Raw genomic sequence first — 20,482 nt, 5'->3', positions numbered from 1 at the left:
GAAGCATGGCCGGAGCTTCGACGGGGCCGCCGGCGCTGGGTTGGAGCACCGCGTGCCGGTGGCGCAGCTGCGTTCAAGCATGGCCGGAGCTTCAACGGGGCCGCCGGCTCTGGGTTGGAGCACCGCGTGCCGGTGTCGCGGCTGCATTTAAGCATGGCCGGAGCTGTGACGGACCGCCGGTGCTGCGTTGGAGCACCGCGCGCTCGTGCCGCAGCTGCATTGCATCCCCCCCGGCGCTGCTATGCAGCACTCCCGACGCACGCAACAAGAGGCACCGGTGCCGCAATGTAGCTCGTCGACGCGGCGAGCCTGCGAGGCAGCACTCCTGAGGCTGCAAGTCGGCGTCACTGCGACGATGCTGCGTGACGGTGGGGATGCTGCAGAGGCCGGCGGTGATGTTGTGTGGTTGGCTGCAATGGAGCACGCAAGGGAGGCCGGAGGCGCCGGTACTGCAACGCAGCTCGCCGCCGATGAAAGTGAGGTCGGAGGTGAACGCAGCTCGCGCATCGGTGCTCGGCAGCGCTGCGACGGCTTCCCGATGGTTGCTTCGTGGCGTCTGAGAGTCAAGGAGCGAGGGGCGCGCTGTTATGCCGATGCAGTCAGAGGAGAATGAAAGGGAGAGATCCGACGAGAGGACGACGATTCGATGTCGCGTTGATAGGATCCGACGGCTAGCAAGCCGACTGATTTATGTAAAAATTAGTCGGCTTATTTGTAGCAGCCGCCTTTTTTTAAGTGGAGATGTTCTCTTGCGTACTCCCTCCGTACTTTAAAGAGTGTACTTTCAACTTTGTTGGAAAGTCAAACTTTTTTATGTTTGACCGTATTTATATAATAATACATCAACATTTATACCATTAAATTAGTAGCATTAGATTCATGATAAAATATATTTTTATCATATACTTGTTTGGTTTCATAAACATTGATATCTTTTTGCACAAACTCGGTCAAACTTTGAGATAGTTTGACCTTTCAATAATGTTGGAAGTACACTCTTTAAAGGACGGAGGGAGTAGTCGGTAATTCTTGCTGTTTTTTTCTTTTTGACTTTTTTGGGGAGTTTTTCTTTTTCTTTTTGAGGGATGGTAATTCTTGCTGCTGCGAGGCCCTATCATCAAGTCGGGCCAAGCCCAAGTCACCTTTGTTGGTGCTGCGAGGCCGACGCTCAAAACCGACCCACGCCACGAGGAAGGCGAGGGTTTTGCTGTCGACCCCCTCGCCGCGGAGGTCTCCCCACCCATTCCAACCCCTGCTCGCGGCCGTTTCCGCCCAGCACTTCCCTCCCGGCCGGCGCCCCACTTCCTGGTTCGTCGGCTCCTCCGAGGTACGCGCCTGGATCCATTCCCTACCCTTCTCGAGCAACATTGCTCTGCTGATGCAGTTAGCCCACCGCGTTTGGGTCTGGAATATCGGTGAGATTCTAGAGGAAATAGCCTGGTTTATTTATTTTGGTAAAACCTGTTCTGGAGTTGGTTAGGTCCTTCCAGATATGCGTGTTAAATTCAGGAGGTGGATGTTCGATCATCTCGTGGACTTGTGTTGTTTTAATTGGTGTACTTATTATAGGAAATCCCCTCCCCCTACCCCCACCGAGCAGCAATTTCATATGATTAGGTCGTTTGGTTAATTTTCCCTTGTAACATTTTTCTGTTCCATGATATAAATATTAGCCTGCAGTCAGTTGGTTACTGTTCATTGTGAAGATGAGCACATGAATCTTTCAAACTGGTATAAGAAAAGTTTAATATTTCACTGATGTTTCCTTTTACATTTGTTCTTACAGCTGTTAATTGGTTATCTTGTTATGTTCCATTCTGATAATAGAATCTTTACTTCAGCACCAAGCCGGGTCTTGAGACTGCCCAAGTTGTGCAGCTGAGATACTCGATGGAGGGTCTCCCAGAGCCACTGCTTGGAGAGATCGTCAAGAGGATTACCAAGACAAGTGATCTTAATTCTCTTTCCCTCGTGTCGAAGCAGCTCTGCACTGTCGAGGCGGAGCACAGGGATGCTATCCGTGTTGGCCGTGGACTCGACCCTTGAACAGAAGCCTTGGTATCGCTGTTTTCCCGGTTCCCCAATTTGGTAAAAGTAGAGATCAATTACTCTGGGTCGAAGTCCAGTAACGGGGACCAGTTGAACAACCAAGGCCTACTTGTTTTATCATCTCACTGCTCCTTGCTGTCTGATCTTGCTTTAAGCTTCTGCTCATACATCGATGACACTGGTCTAGGTTATCTAGCTGAGTGCAAAAAATTGAGGTCCCTCAGGCTGAACCATGCACCAGCAGTCACTTCTACTGGGATTTTTCGGGTGGCGGTTGGTTGCAGGTATCTTTCGGTTCTCCACCTTGTTGACTGTACAGCAGTAGACAGCAGGGAGTGGTTGGAGTACCTTAGGAGGTATGGATCACTGGGGGAACTTGTTGTAAAGGATTGCGATGGTATCAGCCAGTATGACCTCTTAAAGTTTGGTCGAGGATGGTCGAATCTCCAAAAGTTTGAGTTCGAGATTAATGGAAATTACTGGATGCCAGGGGCCTGTGATCCCTCCTACGTGTCTGGCTACCCATATAGCTATGACATCTGCTGTGATAATCTGAAGGATCTTAGGTTGGCTCATATAATAACTGAGCCAGAAATTGGACTTCGTTTTCTCTTGGGGAAGTGCAAAGCATTGGAGAAACTTTACCTGGAGTATGTTATTGGTCTAAATGAGAATGAGATGATTGCACTATTCCAGAGGTGCAGCAACCTTAAAACCATCTCACTTCGTCTCATGCCTCTGCGATGTGAAGATGGTGAGTTTAGGACGCCATTGACTGATGCTAGCCTTAAGGCTCTAGCTCTTAGCTGCCCTATGCTTCAGGTTGTTGAGCTCACCTTCACATTTTGCGATCCCATTTATCCTACTGAAATAGGCTTCACACAAGAGGGTATTATAACGCTCATCCAATCATGTCCGATTCGTGCTCTTGTTCTAAATGGTGCCAGCATTTTTTATGACGAGGGGATGAAGGGCCTCTCATCCTCACAGTTTCTGGAGAAGCTCGAGCTCGTGGATTGCAGGTCTATAACTGATGCTGGTATGAATTTCATTATACAGGCTCCTTGCTTGAGTAGTCTCACGCTCCGCAAATGTAAGAGAGTGACAGATGATGGAATGGCTGCCTTGGCACGTGCACAAAAGCTGGAGTTGCTGATCGTTATAGGCTGCCGCCGGATCTCTCAGGAAGGCGTGCAGAGAGCTGCCAAATCAGTTCACTACTCCGGGGAGGCTGAAAGCCATGACAGCCTAAAAGGAATGATCGCCAAAAGGAAAGGATAGCACACACACCAATCATTGTTGGTTTTCCTTTAGCCTTCACTTTGGAGATTTTGAAGCTGTATCTGTCATTTTCTCTTCTGATGAGTTCCAGCACTCGAGATTTCTTCTTCTGATGAGTCCGAACATGCTTCTGCTTCTATCTGCACCTTTGCGTTGTTTCTGTTTGTAAGGTCTCCTCCTTGCATCGAGATCTCAAAACATGGCACCTTTGTTTTATAGTAGCTGTGATGGGGTTCGGATTTTGAAAGAATACCAGGTTCTGTTGGCTGCCTGAAAATGCAGGTGTTCCTGTAATATTGTCTGGTCATCAGGTCTTGCTTCTTTTAGATTCATAATCATCTTTGTGATCTTGGCTGCTGCTTCTGTAACCAGACTCATTTGTCCCTTGTTTGTGCTTTGTGCCTAATGGAATGCAGAAAAATCTGGAGCACATTTAATAAAAAATCTGTAGGTGCGACTGAAAGAAAAAGAAACTCCGAGAAATCGAGCCCGTGCGACGCCAACAGGAACTCCTCCGTGAGATTCCGGTCGCTACTCGCTAGGAAGGGAAGCCAAGAAATGTCACATACAGAGGGTGACAAGAATCTGGAATACTTGGGGTCGGTTGCTTTTAGTTTTAGGTACTCGCCCCCACACGGTCATCTAGTAGCGCAGAAAGGTGCTTTTACTCGTCCATCACCGGCCGAAAGAGAAGAAAGATACCTGTATTGCATTTCTCTTTCGTTCGTTCGTTCTTTCTTTCTTTCTTTCTTTCTTGCAGCGTTTCCACGTTCTTCACTGGTCAATTTCGATTAGTTAACTTTTTTTTTTCTTTGCGGCACAATTTCGATTAGTTAACTGGCAGCAAAATCAAAACTAAAGCTAGGCGTGATCGGTGTTTGCTAGTAACATATTGTACTTTGGTTCCTTTTCGGGAGAGAAAATGCATTCAAAGATTCGTCGTTTAATATAAAAGTACTGATGAAAGTAGTAGTACTTTGGTTAAGCGGTTTGGTTCTTATATTCTTTGCAAAGATTCGTGGTTTTAAAAGACTAAGTGTATGTTCAGAGAAGGAGGGATGCCTCATAGAGAACCAAATTAATATGCACAAATGATACAGTACAGTACGAGTAGTGTTTCTTCGGTTGGAGAGCAATTTGTCAGCTAAAAGACCGAAATAATTTGATAACTGCCAAATGCAAGAATACTGCTCTTTATTATTTATAAGTATATCACAACAGTTTATTGCAGTTTACATCCTCCAAATACCCTAGTGATAGTTTTCTGACGGCTAAGACATCTCTGATGGTTTAGACAGCAAAATCCTGCTCTGCCAATTGCCGATAATTTTCTTGCCTAGTACAGTAGTACTCCCTCTGTGAAGAAATATAAGAGAGCTAGCATTGCCCGTACGTGACCAAATGCTATACTAGTTCTAGGCTTCTAGCTGCGCGCGAATGATCCGATCGACGGAGCTCAGCGCCGGCGGCGGACGACGGGGGACCACCAGTACTGGAAGCAGGACTGGTAGGAGATGAGCAGCAGGACGAGCGCCAGCGCCAGCGCCACGCCCCACGGCGACGACGCGCCGCCGTCCCGCTGCCGCTGGTCGTACCAGGGCGGCTGCTGCTCCCACGACACCACCGGCGCCGGGGCCGCGTCCAGCGACGACGACGAGTACGACGACGACCGCCAGCGCCGCCCGGTCGCGGACCAGTACTGCGCCGCGAGGAGGAGGACGAACGGGGACAGGACGACGGCGACCCGGAGCTGGTCGACGAGGCTCTCCACCGCGGACTCGCAGTGCGAGTAGAGCGACACGCCGCCGAGGAGGCACGCCGTGGCCAGGAACAGGCACATGTGGAACGACGTCGCCGACGGCGCGGCCTGCTGCCGCGGGTACGAGTAGCCGTAGCCGTACCGGTCGCCGTGGTAGTATCCCCCCGCGCCGCCGCTCGCCATGCTCGATCGCGCGCGTCGCGTCACATGAACTCTACAGAAACCCGCGGCTTTGGCGCGCGCGCGTGCGGCTGTTTCCTCGACGTCTGTGTTTGACGGCGTACGGGAGGGCGAGGAGCGGAGGATTATATAGACGGGGCGAAGGAATAATGGAGAGGGAGGGAGACTGGGAGAGGGACGCTTGCGCACTGAGCCTTGCTTTGCTTTACTTGGCGCGAGGGGATTCCAGCCGGCGCGGATACCTTCACGAGGGGGTGAAGGTGGGAGCGCGGGCAAACCGCGCGGCGACGCGTGCCGTGCGCCGCCGCCGACCAGGCTGGCCGTGGGTGGAGTGGAGGCGTCGGGATGGCATGGAAAGCGTCCGCGAACACGTCGGCGTCGATAAGACGGAAGGATGCCCCTCTTGGAGATCGTTATGCACCGTAGGTGGCTCAAGGCAAAATATACGGGATCTTTGCCGTGCATATGCACTGGATATTTTTGCTGTGTCCGAGCCCTATTCTCTCTAAAACTTCAAGAAATGTATATACAAAGACCAATAAAAAAAAATACGGATAAGTATAGAGGGGATACCCGCCAATGCACATGCGAAGGTTCATGCAAAAAAAAAGCACATGCGAAGGTCCAAGGGAAAAAAAATGAACATCCATGCAGACAGTGACCCTTAGCAAAATAACTGGTAGTATATTTTTCCTAAATCCAAAGTGCACGCGCACTATCTAACCGAACCGGGCGGCCGCTTCCTGGCCGCACGATCGCGCCCGGGTGCGCCAGGTGCCACCCGGTCTGGATTGGCCCCGCGCCGCGGTTGGGGGCGGTTTGTCCATATCCGAACGTGGGGAGGCCCACATGTAAGCCGTAGAGGAGGGAGGAGTGGGGGTCGGCGGTTTCGAAATCTGTGCCTGAAATCCCTCGCCCACAGCGGTGCTCTCTCCCCATTCCATCTTCGTCTTCGTCCTCACCAGCCTCTCCACTGAACGGGCGCGATACGGGGGAGTCGCGGCGGAGTGCTCAGGTCGGCGGCGGCTTGCGGGTGGTTCTCCGCGCGGGAGAATCGCTGCTGCTCCTCGGCGTCGGAGGTATGCTCGCCCGCGACTTCTCCATGATTCTCCTCCCTCTCTCTGTCTCGCGGGGCGCGGATGCACCGATATGTGAGGGGAATGCTTCCTAGGGTTCGGGAATGGTGTCGGCGTTCTGGGAACAGGGGTCCCCAGACTTGCCTTCCTGCGGCCCACGGCGTGGCTATGCGAGCAGGCCTGTACGACCCATCTTCATCAACAAGGCATTCAAAACCCTCGCGAGGCGGACGACACAAGACCCCCTCAGGAGCGGCCTCGCCAGGCAGGCTCGCGAGGGGCGGAGAGATCAAGGCAAGGCAAACCTCGCGAGGTTCCCGTGACGTGAGCCATGACGATCGAGACCAGGCGGGCGCCAGCGCGCGCAACGTCCTTGTTTCCTCTTTGGTGCAAAGGGGGCAAGCGCAGGCGCGGAGTACCGAGGCATCAAGCAAAGGTTTCCATATCGGTGCAACGAGACCAAGACCAGCAGGACGGCAAGACGGAGGTCACCATGGAGCCCAAGACGGCATCACCACCAGAGCCTTTTGCAGGCGAAGACCGCTTTTGTCAGGATAAGCCGTACTAGCTGTCCCCTTTCAAATCGGCCGTTGTTGGCTTCCTTCCCGCTCGATATTTGGGGAGAGGACCGGAGCCTATATAAATAAGACTAGCCACCCCGTAGGGAGGACGGGTTCAGAGGCATCTCACCTGATCCTTAGCCACACACCGAGCACAAGAACACCTCACCCTCAGGAGGCTGTTCTTCCCCTTGTACTGTTCATCATCAGCCCAAGAGGCAATCCACCACCACCACACTGGAGTAGGGTATTACACCACAACGGTGGCCCGAACCAGTATAAATCTTGTGTCCCTCGTGTTGTGAGTTCGTCGAGTCCGTTCTTGAGATCTTAGCTAGTTAGGACGTGGATCGGTAGGGAGGAAACCTTCGTGCGCACCCCAGTGTTCGAACCTTAAGGGTTTTGCCGGAACCCGCGATCCGACATTTGGCGCGCCAGGTAGGGGTGCGCCGGAGCCTCTTCCCCGCCAATCGACCCGCCGACGCTCCGCGGTCCTGATGTCCGGCGACCCGAGGGCCGACTCCGACCGCTGGGCAGCCTGGCCCGCCCGGGCGGCGCCACCTGCCCATGAAGACCTCAACCCCGCGGGGCGCGGCCAGGCGCCGTCCACCCTCACTCCACGACAAGTGCGAGCCGCTGCAAGGGCTGCAAGCCACGCCGCAGCAACGACGCCACACACCCGGCGGGAGCAGGCGAACATGCGGGCAGCACTCACAGTGGCGCGAGAGTTGCTGCGGTGCCGACTGATGGAGAGCGGCCGGGATGCACTGCTGGAACATGTCGCTGAGCTGCTGGATGCGGCGGCATCGGGAGCGCCGCCCTTCTGCTATCTGCTTCCTTCTCGAGCCGCTACTGGATCTCACGGTGGGCCTCGCCGCAACCACGCGCCCTCGGGTGTGCCTGGGGGCTTCATCAACACCGGGACGACCGGCGGCGCCGGGGGCCCCGTTGCCCCCACGTCGCCTCCGATGAGCATGGGCACGAACGTTGCCTCCCATGGTCCCAACGAGACGTCGCACTATCATCCTCAGGACGCCGCGCTGGGCCGGGCAACGTGGAGTGTGGGGCACTACGGCGAGGTGTTTGGGGTAACAGCCTCGGAAGCCTACGTGCCCCGCATGATGGACCAAGAGTACGCGCCGGAAGACGACCCTGGCTCGTTCCTCGGAGAAGGTTGGGAAGAAGAGGCGCCAGAAGTTGAGGCCTTCCAGGAGCCGACGGGGAACCACAACGACCGCGCCTGCAACAACAACTACAGGGTACCGTTAATCTCTTAGGAGCAGGCTTACGCTAACCATGGGTTGCAAGTGAATCAAGTCACGACATCGGCCGACGACCCCGGCGCAGCAGCCCCCCTTCCGTCAGGGGAAACGCGCTGGGGGCTGCATGGAGGGAGCCAGGAGCAAGGCCCCTCCCCACGTCGCGCGAAGCCAGGAGTCACCTGGAGGTAGGCCCTCTGCCGGGGAGGCGCCGGCGAGCCTTCCCCCGACAGAGGACCCGTGGTCGCCGAGGGCGCCGCTGGCGTCCCCTTTCCCCCCTTTGTGTCGTCCTGGTTGCCGGTCGGCTCAAAGGTGGTCGAGGGTGGCGCAAGGCGGGGCCCTCGCCTGGCGATATGAAGCAAGGCCGGTACCTGTGAAGAAGGCCCATGTCTGTGAAGATCGCCGCCCGTGACACTCTCACGTAATAATGAGTGGGGCTGTACACGCCCCGAAGTCTCCAGAGAGCCGCCCTCGGTCCTCGGGGGCTCCCTCCCATGCCTAGTGGCAGCACTTAGCTCCGCGCCGGTGAGAAGACCAGAAGACTAGACTAGGCACCGGACGCGGCCATTTGCTTTGGATCTCTTTTCTGTAACCTTTGCCTTCTGGATTTGGATTTAAGTTGAAGTTGAGTTTTTATCGATGCGCGCGGGGGAGGGGGGGGGCTTTTCTCATTCAAGCGATTTCTTGCCATCTGGTTCTTGCCTTGTTCTGAAGCTCGCGCTCGCTGCCTCCCCCTCGCGGGCCCCTCGCGAGCGGGGCTGGGCGCGGCACACGCACCGCGCGCGCCGGTTGGCGCTAGATCCTCGCGAGGCCCGCTCGGGCGGATCAGTAGACCCTTTAGGAGCTCCGCGGCAACTCTCGAACTTACAATCCGATTCGGGGCCCGCCCCAGCTAAGGTAAGCCGCAGCAACAAAACTTGCCGCCAAACTCATGGACCCACGAAGGCGCACACTCGGCTTGGCAAAGAAGAGTAAAAATTGCGATTTGTTTACATGAGGGGCTCCCCCTCTCAAAATGCTCTCACAATCTTTAGGGGCCACGCCCAAGTTTTTGCATACAGGGTAAAACAATAAAGGAACAAGGGATCAGCCAGATATGTCGCTCGCCGCGTCCTCCACGTCATCTTCAGACGCACCGCTGGCGTCGCTGTCACCGTCGTTGGCGTCGCCTCCACCTTCACCAACGCCGGCATCACCATCGTCAACCACGTCACCTTCGTCTGCAGCGACCACCACCGCATCGTCTTCAGAAGCGAAGGCTCTGACCAGCGCGTCCATGTTGTCCTCCACCCACCGCGCCAGGTCGCCACGAATAGCCTGCGGTACGGGGGCAATTGCGGCGTCGAAGTCGAAGTCGGGGAAGGTGTTCCGAAGGTGGCTGAAGACACGGGAGAACGCGCGCCCGAGCAGGCCCCGGCTTCTCTCTTCCACAAGCTGGCGAGCTCTATTGGACTGAGCTTCCAGGCGCGTCACCACGTCAGCAAAGAAGCGCAGATGACTGGCGTAGTCATTCGAGTGTGGGTGCGGAGCATTCTCGTCGCAGACATGGCCCAACGCTGCGTTGGCCCTGACCCTGAGGTCCTGGAGGATGGGGCGTGCTCACGCGCCAGCGTCCGCCGCTGAAGCACTTCCTCCCGACTCTGCCACGCAACGGACTCAGCGTCAACAACCCGCTTCTGAAGAGAGAGCAGCTCGGCACGGGCGGAGGCCAATTCCGCCTGCGCTGTGACCAGGGCGGCTGCCGTAGCCTCCTCGCGCCTCTCCACTTCAGCCAGCTTGGGCCTGAGGGCGGCGGCCCTACCCGCATCCTCCGTCCCCGCAAGCTTCAACCTCAAGTCATACCTACCCTCAAGATCCGCGCGAGCCTCGGCCACCCGGCGATCAACCTCCTCCTGAGCCTTGGCCTCGCGTGCGCCAACGACATCTTCCGCTTGGGCAACTTGACGCTCCCTCGTCTCCAGCTGCTCAAGCTCGAGGCTATGCTCCACGGCCTCCAGAGCCAGCGCCTCCGGATCTCTTCTTCCTCGGTGGGCGCCCCCTCAGCGACGCAAGGGCGGCTTTGCGCGCCTCCACCTGCTGCTCTAGGGACGCACTCCAGGCCTGGAGCTCCCACGCGCGCTTCTCCACAGCCTTGCGACGGCGGTCAGCCTCGCGAGCCTCCTCCAGAGCTCGGGAGCAAGCTTCACGGGAAACCTTGAGGGACGCCTCGGCCTTCGCGTTATCAAGATCACGCTGGTAGCGTCCAAGGTTGATGGCCACCTTCAGCTTACGCCGTTCCTCCACCAGCCGAAGACCCTCAGCCTTGAGGCGTGCGTCGACGTCCGTAAGTTCATCGCCAAGTCGGCTCATCGCGCTCATCGCCTCCTGAAAGAGCTCATGGCGAACGATGCTTCGCTCGCGCTCGAGCTCAAGCACGCGGCCCGCCTCATCCTCCGCCTCGGGGGCTGCAGGCCGGGCGTGAAGTGGCGCGCCCCCTCTCAGCAGGGGGCTGGGGGCTGGTGCCGCCCCAGGCGCCAGCCCGGCCTCATGAGGGGCCCCGGCCAGTCGGGGCCCGCTCTTGAAGGGGAACCGAAGACCGAAGCCAACCAGCTACTGTCCATGACCAGAGGAGGGGTCCGGGGCATGCCCGCCAAGATCCAAGCCAGGTCGTGGAGGAAGGACGGCGGGGCCGCAGATTCGAAGCGCCATGAAGGCGAGCGCACCTCCCCGGCCGGCCCTGCTCCAGGCGCGACATGCAGGCTCGAGACGGTCAAGGCCAGCGGGGGAGTCGAGGAAGGCGGAGGTTGCTTCTCGGGGGACACAGCGGCCCTGACGGAAGGGGTCCTGGAGAGCCAACGTCAGGGGGAATCAGGCCGGCCCAAAGGGCATCGATGAAGATTGGGACCCCGGTGGCTGCCCGGGCAATGCGAGCGCGAGACGCAGGCCAAGACACCATCTTCCCCCACTCGTTGAAGTTGGTGGTGAGCATGGGACGCACCTTGCCCATGGCCTCATCGTTGAGCACCAGGGATCGGCCGACTGCAGGCTCGACAGCTAGAGGCGCGCTTGGCAAAGACAGAGGCTTCTTCCCCTTGTCTGCTTGTTTCGGCGCCATGGCGATGAAGCGGGCAGAGTGCAGGTCAGATTGGAGAGGAGGAGCAGAGTCTCAAGGAAGCAGAGGGATTGGGGAAGCAAGGCGTGGGCGATGGAAGAATAACTGTGTAGGTAGCGGGGGCCGCATAGCCAGGCGGACTCCAAGGCAGCGTGGGGAGGCGGAGACGCCCACGTCCAATCAACCGCCATGCGTCGACCGAGGCCGCAGGCTTTTGGGGCCCGCGGTGCTCCGCGCTCGACCTTTAGCTTCGCCTCAAAGCCAAGCCCGAGCGCGCCTTGGGCCCGGGGGCTACTGTCGGCGTTCTGGGAACGGGGGTCCCCAGACTTGCCTGCCTGCGGCCCATGGCGTGGCTGCACGAGCAGGCCTATACTGCCCATCTTCATCAACAAGGCATTCAAGACCCTCGCGAGGGGCCAAGCCTCGCGAGGCGGACGACACAAGACCCCCTCAGGAGCGGCCTCGCCAGGCAGGCTCGCGAGGAACGGAGAGATCAAGGCAAGGCAAACCTCGCGAGGTTCCCGTGACGTGAGCCATGACGATCGAGACCAGGCAGGCGCCAGCGCGAGCAGCGTCCTTGTTTCCTCTTTGGTGCAAAGGGGGCAAGCGCAGGCGCGGAGTACCGAGGCATCAAGCAAAGGTTTCCATATCGGTGCAACGAGACCAAGACCAGCAGGACGGCAAGACGGAGGTCACCATGGAGCCCAAGACGGCGTCACCACCAGAGCCTTTTGCAGGCGAAGACCGCTTTTGTCAGGATGAGCCGTACTAGCTGTCCCCTTTCAAATTGGCCATTGTTGGATCCCTTCCCGCTCAATATTTGGGGAGAGGACCAGGGCCTATATAAATAGGACTAGCCACCCCGTAGGGAGGACGGGTTCAGAGGCATCTCACCTGATCCTTAGCCACACACCAAGCACAAGAACACCTCACCCTCAGGAGGCTGTTATTCCCCTTGTACTGTTCATCATCAGCCCAAGAGGCAATCCACCACCACCACACTAGAGTAGGGTATTACACCACAACGGTGGCCCGAACCAGTATAAATCTTGTGTCCCTCGTGTTGTGAGTTCGTCGAGTCCGTTCTTGAGATCTTAGCTAGTTAGGATGTGGATCGGTAGGGAGGAAACCTTCGTGCACACCCCAGTGTTCGAACCTTAAGGGTTTTGCCGGAACCCGTGATCCGACAAACGGCGCGAACTACCCCCGCTTATGCTCGAATTTGGTCATGTTGAGTTCCTCTCTCCTCTCGGGTAGCACGCACCCAACGGTGGTCGGGATCTACAAGGACGCGTCTAGTGGGGTTGTTTAGGGCACGGGGTGGCTGGCCAGGGCCAAGGTGTAGTTGGCCAGGGCACGGGGTAGTCGATAGGTAGCAGGGGATGCACGTCCACGGCGCCCGTTGCGTGATTTTAGGGCGATTGGTAGTGCTGATTAGTTCCTGTTCAATTGGCAGGGGTTTGAGACCTGTTCATGATTCCTAGCCCTTCTCCAAGTTGTATTGTTTGTAATGCATTGGCTGATTTGAAGTTGTTGTACAGAGATTTAGGTAGATATTTTTGGTTAGTTGCACAAAATTCTTCCCAGTTGCCTGCATCCATATAGTAGTTGGCTGTCCATATGCTCTGTAGTTGCACCAGTTGTCTTGGTTAGTTGGCTTACTGCTTGTACTAGTTGGTTGTCTACATGGTGTTCAGTTGCACAAGTTGCCTGCTTAGTTGGCTGCATCACTTTTACTAGTTGGCTGTTCATCTGTTATACACTTGCGCTAGTTGCCCTGCTTAGTTGGCTTGCTGTTTCCCCCTGCTGTGTGCAACTAGGGACTCTTGTTTGTGCAATTTAGCACCAATGCTTGCCAGTTTTCCAATATAGTCTACCCAATTTGCCAGCCTTTGTGGTGGATGTGGTGGTTCATGTGTTTTTCTCCTGCTGTGTGCAAATAGGGACCATCACTTGTGCAAAATAGTACCAATGGTTGCCAATTTTCCAATATAGTCTACAGATTTTTCTGCCAGCCTTTGTGCTGGATCTGGTCGTTCGTGTGTTTCCCCCCTGCTGTGTGCAACTAGGGCCCTTGATTGTGCAAATGCTTGCCAATTTTCCAATATAGTCTACCCAATGTGCCAGTCTTAATGTGGATGTGGTTGTTCACGTGTTTCCCCCTGATGTGTGCAACTAGGGACCCTTATTTTTGCAAATTAGTACTAATGCTTGCCAATTTTTCAATATAGTATACCCAATTGTTTTGCTGGATATTTGGCTATGCATTTTTTGTTTGTCCCAGTTGCACAAGTTATCATACTCAGCTGGTTGCCTTTAGTTAACAATTTTCTGCCTAGTTATTACTTGCCATAGTTAAACTTAGTTGGCTTATATGATGTCCAGTTGCACAAGTTTGACTGCCCAGTTGGCTGCATCATTGTAGTAGTTGGTTGTCCACATATTTTTACAGTTTTTTGCACTAGGTGTCCTGCTTATGTGTAGAGGTCTGCAGATCAAAGCAACCTTTTATGATTTCTCTAATTTATTTGCGCATTTTCTAACTATGTTTTCTTTTGTTGTATTTCCCCCCACAGGGCAAAAATGGTTATAATAGGAGGAGATGCGGATGGCAATGAAGAAGATGTATTTTTTCACTTTTTTGTGTTTTTGAGTTGTTTCAACTTATCCATGTATGCTAATGTCCTTTTTTCATGTTTTTTTGGTTCCTTAATCAGCATTCTGGAAGCCAGTCCCTTCGCCGGAACTCGAAGCGTCCTGCTAATCGCTAGCCACGACGTGCGGGTAGTGTTCAGCAGGGAGAGGAAGTTGAAGTAAGTGGCATGCTGATGACACAAGCACCTTATTTTGGTTTTGTTTGGTCATATAATAATTTTTTGTTTTTTCCCATGTCCATGTTTTTTATTTTCTTAGGATGTTGTTTAGTTTCGGGTTGTAAAGCGTACTAGACGTGCAACAGTTGGAAGGGGAGCTGAGTCATCTACTAGGGTAAGTAAATTCTTGAATATAAGTGTTTCTCTCTTTTTAGACGCTGATGAAATATGCAGCCATTGGCACCACTATTTTTGTTGTAGTTGGTCAATAACCATCTTGTAGTTGACATCATTGGTCATGTTGATCTAAATATAGTTGACATTAGTTGGCATTAATTGGCATCTTGTAGTTGACATTAGTTGGCATCTTGTAGTTGACATCACTGGTCACCATTTGTGAAGGCAGCAGTTGCTGGAGGAGCTGCCGCATCTTCCGCAGTAGATGCTAAGGTATGTGTCTGTTTTTTGTGTGTTTATGAGCTATCGAACAGTTCCTTGCAAACCTTTTTTTAGTTGTTGTTATCATGTTGCAATATCATTCTTATCGTTGCACATCCCCTAAAACTTTTTGTAGTTGTCAGGTCTAGTACATTTTCTTAGTTTTTTTGCAGGTTGCACACTGGTAGTCTTCACTTGTCATCATGAGCTTTCATAGTTGCACAAAAACATCATATTAGTTGGCATGATCCATTTTATGTTTATATAGTTTTTGCAATACTGATCCAAATGATGATTGCTAGTTTTTTTTTCAGTCCGGTTTTTTGTCTTGTGTTTAATGTTTCCTTAATGTTTTATTTTCTCATCAACAGGCCAGCGGTGAAGGAGTTGAGGTGGCTATAGGGCAAGATGTGGAGCGACCATCACAAGCGGGCAGGATAAGGGCATGACCAGGGCGGTTTGCAAAGTTCAACAACTCTCTATCCCCACCGCAGAAGTCTGAGCTAGTTTCAAGGTTGTTTGGGGGCCTCTTGAACTTATCAGACACACTTCCAGCAGACCTCACTAAATTCCTGGTGCAGTCCTACCAGCCAGACAGCTCCGAAATGGTGTTCCCAGGCAAGGGAAGGATCCGTGTCGATGCTGACAGTGTCCACAGGGTATTTGATCTCCCAAACAAGGGTCAAAAAGTCAGATATGTAGTTGACAAGGATGCAACTAGGAGATTCAGAGAGGCTTTCAACATAACTGGATATTCTCATCCCTAGATCACTATATGGCGCAAGATGATTAAGGATATGGCGGGAAGAATGGATGACACATTCTTTATGGCCTGGCTTGCGGTTGCATTCAGCACTTTCCTAGCACCAACCACGGCCCTGAGGCTGAGCCCAAAGTGCTACGGACATGTGCTAGATCATGAAATGCTCAAGAACACAAACATCTGCCTCTTTGTAGTAGAACACATAAATGAAGCTTTCCGGAACATGGACCAGGAGAAGCAAACCGTCTGCTGCTGCTTGTATCACTTGATGGTTAGTGAAGACGAGCAATTCCATGTGTTTTTCTTCTTTGTGCAGTTATAGTTTCTGAAATACTCCTCATAATAACCGAACTTTGGGTTTCCTTTGGTGGTTCTGGTGCAGATACTATACCTTGATGCGCTCGTTCATGATATCCCAGTAAGCAACTGCGTGATACGAGCGAATGCATGGGACAGTGTGCTAATTTCCAAGGTGATCAAGAAGGACACGATCTCTCCTGGTGTGTTTGGCAAATTACAAGCAAGTTCTATTTTTTTTCCAACAGTGCCTTCTTTTTATGTTCTATTCATGTCTGCTCACTTTTTGGTAGTTGCACAAAAACTGCGATCAGTTGGCACAACAATGTCTGTAGTTGCACAACTTGTAGCTTTAACTTTGGCATCTGCACACATGTTCATTTTTATTTGGCACATCATCACTTTTAAGTTGCACAGTTTTTCTTGTTGCACAGATGTGTGACATCAGTTGGTAGACACTTTTTTTAGGTGCCCTGTGGGTTGCATAGTTTTTTTGGTTTGTTCAGTTGCATATATGTAGAATCCATTTGTGTACCCAGCATCTTGTTGTAGTTGCACAGGTTATAATGTTTGGTTTTCGTTCAACACACAAATCTGTTTTGATAACCTGGTTCTTTTCTTTTTCTCTTTTTTACATCAGCTTAAAGAGGAGTATAGGGGCACGGAGCAGACACCACTGTTTGGTGGTATTTTGCAAGCTGAAGCATTCGTGGCATCCAAGTTACCAATAACCTACGATCCGCAGGTTAGTCTTTTGCATACAGAAGTTTGGATCAGTTACCGACATTTTCTTTGGCTGGGATGTATGTTCAGTTGCACATATATGTTTTTTTAGTTGCGAGAATACATGATTTAGTTGACTGGGATGTATGTTCAGTTATATATGCTTTTTTAGTTGCACATATTCTTTAGACAGTCAATGTGTTCGTTTTGCAAACAATAACTTCAACTTGGTAGAATGCATGTTTAGTTTTGGCTACAATGCATGTTTAGTTGGCTAGAATCATGTTTTTAGTTGGCCAGAAAATGTGTCTTAGTCGGCTTGCTGAACACATCATGGTCAGTTACCGACATTTTGTTTTTAAAAATGGTTTATAACTGAATCAGTACTGAATCTTTTTTTGTGCTGATGCAGAAAAAGGCAAAGATTGCCAAAGTGGTTAATGACCTGTGCAAGGTACTAACTGAACAGGTTGGCACCTTCATCGAAGTAGTTGCCAAGATCGATGATGAGGAGCCGGATATTGATCCCTACGTACAACAACCATCAATGGAAACCGGGACGTCACGCCGTGCTCCAAAAAGAAAGAGACGAGTTTCACCTATACAAGAAGAAGAAGAGTTTGTTGAGGAGGAGTCGGAAGAAGATGAGGAAACAGATGCAGATGAATCAGAGGAGGAGGATAAAGTGGAGGATGACAAAGAAGAGGATGTAGAGGAGCAGGAGGAGGGGGAGGAAGAGGAGGAGGAAGAAGAAGAGGAGAAAGAAGAGGAGGACAAAGAAGAAGAGGACAAAGGAGAGGAGGAGAACAAGGAAGAAGATAGTGAGGCAGAGGAGGAGGAAGAAGAAGATGAGGCCAAAGAGGGTGACGGAGACAAAGGTGCAGCAGTTGATGGTAGTGAGGGGGAAGGGGATGACGATGAAGAAGACGAGGATGTTGATGGTGATGATCAAGGGGGATCCAATGGAGGCAGTGAAAGCAGCGATGACGATGATGGCAATGCCCCTGGATCTGGTGGTACAGGCGGCAACACATCCAGGAGGACTAGCAGCTCTGCCAACCCTGCCAGTAGCAGCAATTCATTGAGCAGCAGGAGCAGACTGCAGATGTTGATCGACAAAACTTGCTAGAAAGACAAGGATTTGTCGAAGTCAAAGAAAAATGACGAAGCAGAGTCTTAGGGGAGCATTGATATGTTCAAGTTGTGCAACTTGAAGCCAGCTTTGCGAACCACTTTTCCCGTGCCAGATTTTAGTGACAAAGACATGTGTGAGAACATCAACTTTGCCATTGATCAGAAGCTGTTCTTATCAAGTGAGGCTGAAAAGAATCAAATCGACATGGAGGAAGCAGGAAAGGGTCTTGACTGGGTTCATTCAAAGAAAAAATACAAGGAATATTTGAAGCAGCTTCCAGATATAAGCTCCAACAAGATCAAGGCAGCATCCGTGGCAAACCCTCATGTGGTCCAGAAGCGCAAATCAGTTTCAATGAAGAAGAATCTGGAGTTGCCTCAAACCAAGGAGAAGATGGTGAGGGAAGATGCTGAAATAAATGTGGTCAAGGAAGCTGTGGTTCCAACTGATATGCCAACTGTAGTAAGCAGAGAGCCAACCACCACTCGAGATGTGATAGCAATGCATGTTGAGCCTACAACCATCACAGGAGTTCAACAGATTAAGGGGAAGACTCCTCTTTCAGCAGTCCCACCTAAACCAGTTAAGCAGCAAAAGATTGTCAAGTTTGCCAAGGGCACAAAATGGGAACATGGCACAAAAGGTGTGGGGTTCAGACACAAGACAGAACTACGTGCCGCAGCCATAGATGCAGGGGTGCCAAGTTCTGCTAGATTGCTGCCAACTCAGACTGGAAATATGCCAACTGCAGAAACTAGTGTACCAACTGATGTGTCAGTTAGCAGCGTGGTCACAGTCAAAACCACCACTGCTGCTCAGGAAGGCACCACTGCAACTGCAAGCCCCAAGGTGCCAACTCATATAGATACTTCAATGCCAAAGGCGAAAGGAGGTGATCAAACTGCCAAAGTGCCATCTCCAAGAGCTAGCACACAACAGCTAAGCAAGCCTGCATCACCAAGAGCTGACTTTCAGCACTCATTAACACAAGAGGAGGTGTTCAACATTATAAGTAGGTGCAAGCCACCTAGGCCGCCAACTACAACACTATTGCGAACCAAGTTAGCGAATGATGCACCTGTGTTTGTGCCGCAAGGAGATGCCCTGGGCCTTCAACCCATACGGAGATTAAACTCTTACACTATCATGGTGACGGGTTCTGCGATGCATCATCTTTTGACCTGGGCATAGATGGTGATGCTAAGGCTGCTCCAGCACCTGCTCCAGCAGCACAAACAGGGGAAGCCAGTGTGGTTGTCATAGATGAGGGTGAGTTGGACCCAGTAGCTGTGAACGAAGGATGCGCTGCTGCTGATGTTGGCAAGGGAATAGCTCAAGAGCCAGATGTTGGATCACCAGACAGTTGCCACACCCCGATATGCGCAGAACCAACAGTTGGCACCGGCAGCTCTTCAGGACCACCTGCTGCACGAAGACAGAGGAGGGTAATAAGGCCTGCATCATCTCAAAGGTCTCCATTCATTGATTACAACAAGAAGAAGACGTTCAACTCCAATGAGGCAGTCAACAAGCTTTATGCTACCCTCTTGTATTGGGCCAGGCATCACCCAGGAGCAAGTGATGAAGCTACCAGGTCAATCAACTCCCCACAGCCAACATATATATCTTTTCAGTTGCACAGGACCACCCACTTAGTTGCACAGAAAGCAGAGCATGTTGCACAGAACAGGGCTTTTAGTCACTGTTTTTTAATACACATTTTTTGTTGCTGTGACCCTTCAAGCTAACTTGTCTTTTATTTCTTTTAAAAAAATCAGCCCTGAGATAATCAGATATGGTGCTTTCTACATTTCTTTAAAGGAGTTAGTTGATTCCATGAAGCCGGTTCAATGGCTGTCAAGAATTGTTATTGAGACTGGAATCTTACACATCATGGATAACTTACCAGAAGGGTCAAAGAAGGTCATTATGCCACTGAGGTTTTCTGTAAGTTTTTTCAAAACCTTATTTACCCTCATCTTGTTTGTAGCACTTTTGTTGACCAATTGAGGGAGTCCTTTCATCTAGTAAGGAGTTTGAGGCATGCTTATAATCTCTGCAGATCAATTTACAGCAAGGGATCCACAATGTGAATGAGATAAACAAGAAGTTTGATTACAAGAACCGTCTCGACAAGGAAGACTTGGTGAGTGTTGTGCCCACATGATCCATCTCTTTAGTTGGCACCCATAGCATGTCCAGTTGCACACGACACATCTGTTAGTTGGCAAATACTTTGTTGCAACCTGTTTTTAACTTCACCATTTCTTACTGGTTTTCTTTACCTACAGCGTGTATCTGCGTATGAATCGTTCATGTGTGCAGGTCATGCTGCCAGTGCTTGAGTGCACTGATATAAACTCTAAGGAGGGAGGGAGGCATTATTGGGTCTTCAATGACAACTTGAGGGACGAACGTTTTGAAGTTCTTGATTCAAGCAGGAAGCTGGACAACATTGAGCTGATGAACACTGCATCTACCATCGCGGGGGCCGTACGCCAGCTATGGAGGAAGCATTACCCAAAGTTCAGCATCGAGCACTTCCATATTATTGACATTGACGTACCGAAGCAACACGACAAGTAAGACAAGAAGCATGGCATTCTTCTCGATTTTTTACCATCAATCTGTAGTTTTTAAAATTTTCTACATGTACAATCTATAGTTTTTTAAGACACACAACTAGTTTGCAATCTATTTTTCATTTTTATGAGTTTATCATGGATTATCTAGTCAGTTGCATAGTGGAACATCAGTAGTTGCACAGTGTCACATAATTAGTTGCACAGTGGCACATAAGTAGTTGCACAGTTCCACTGAGTACATTATCTTTTTTGGTTTTAAATTTCTGTGACAAATTTTCTTTTTTGCCCACCGCAGCAATGAGTGTGGGCTGTTCGCACTGCTTAACACCACTGAGTGGAACAGTAGCCAACTGCCCAACTACGAACCCAAGGAAGTACTCAACATTAGGAAGAAGCTGGCATATGATTAGTTCTGGAATGGGCCTGGGTAACGCTGGCCGCCTCAACACGGTGGTCTGGAAGGCTCTCCTCGG

The 20,482-nt window shown here is 51.7% G+C and overlaps 1 protein-coding gene and 1 pseudogene across 1 annotated transcript; one reads left to right on the top strand and one right to left on the bottom strand.

Annotated features, from left to right (window-relative positions):
- The first annotated feature begins 1,068 nt into the window (after positions 1–1,068).
- On the top strand, positions 1,069–3,654 carry LOC109746824 (F-box/LRR-repeat protein 14-like; annotated as a pseudogene).
- Positions 3,655–4,507: 853 nt separating this feature from the next.
- On the bottom strand, positions 4,508–5,422 carry LOC109746833 (uncharacterized). The gene has a single exon (XM_020305936.4). The coding sequence runs from the start codon at positions 5,270–5,272 to the stop codon at positions 4,787–4,789; it is 486 nt and encodes a 161-aa protein (XP_020161525.1). The 5' UTR covers positions 5,273–5,422; the 3' UTR covers positions 4,508–4,786.
- Between the last annotated feature and the right edge of the window lie 15,060 nt (positions 5,423–20,482).

The sequence above is a fragment of the Aegilops tauschii genome, chromosome 6 (assembly GCF_002575655.3).
Source record: "Aegilops tauschii subsp. strangulata cultivar AL8/78 chromosome 6, Aet v6.0, whole genome shotgun sequence".
Classification (NCBI taxonomy): domain Eukaryota; kingdom Viridiplantae; phylum Streptophyta; class Magnoliopsida; order Poales; family Poaceae; genus Aegilops; species Aegilops tauschii.
The sequence above is the reverse complement of the archived record's forward strand: the minus strand, read 5'-3'. Positions and strand labels throughout refer to the sequence as shown.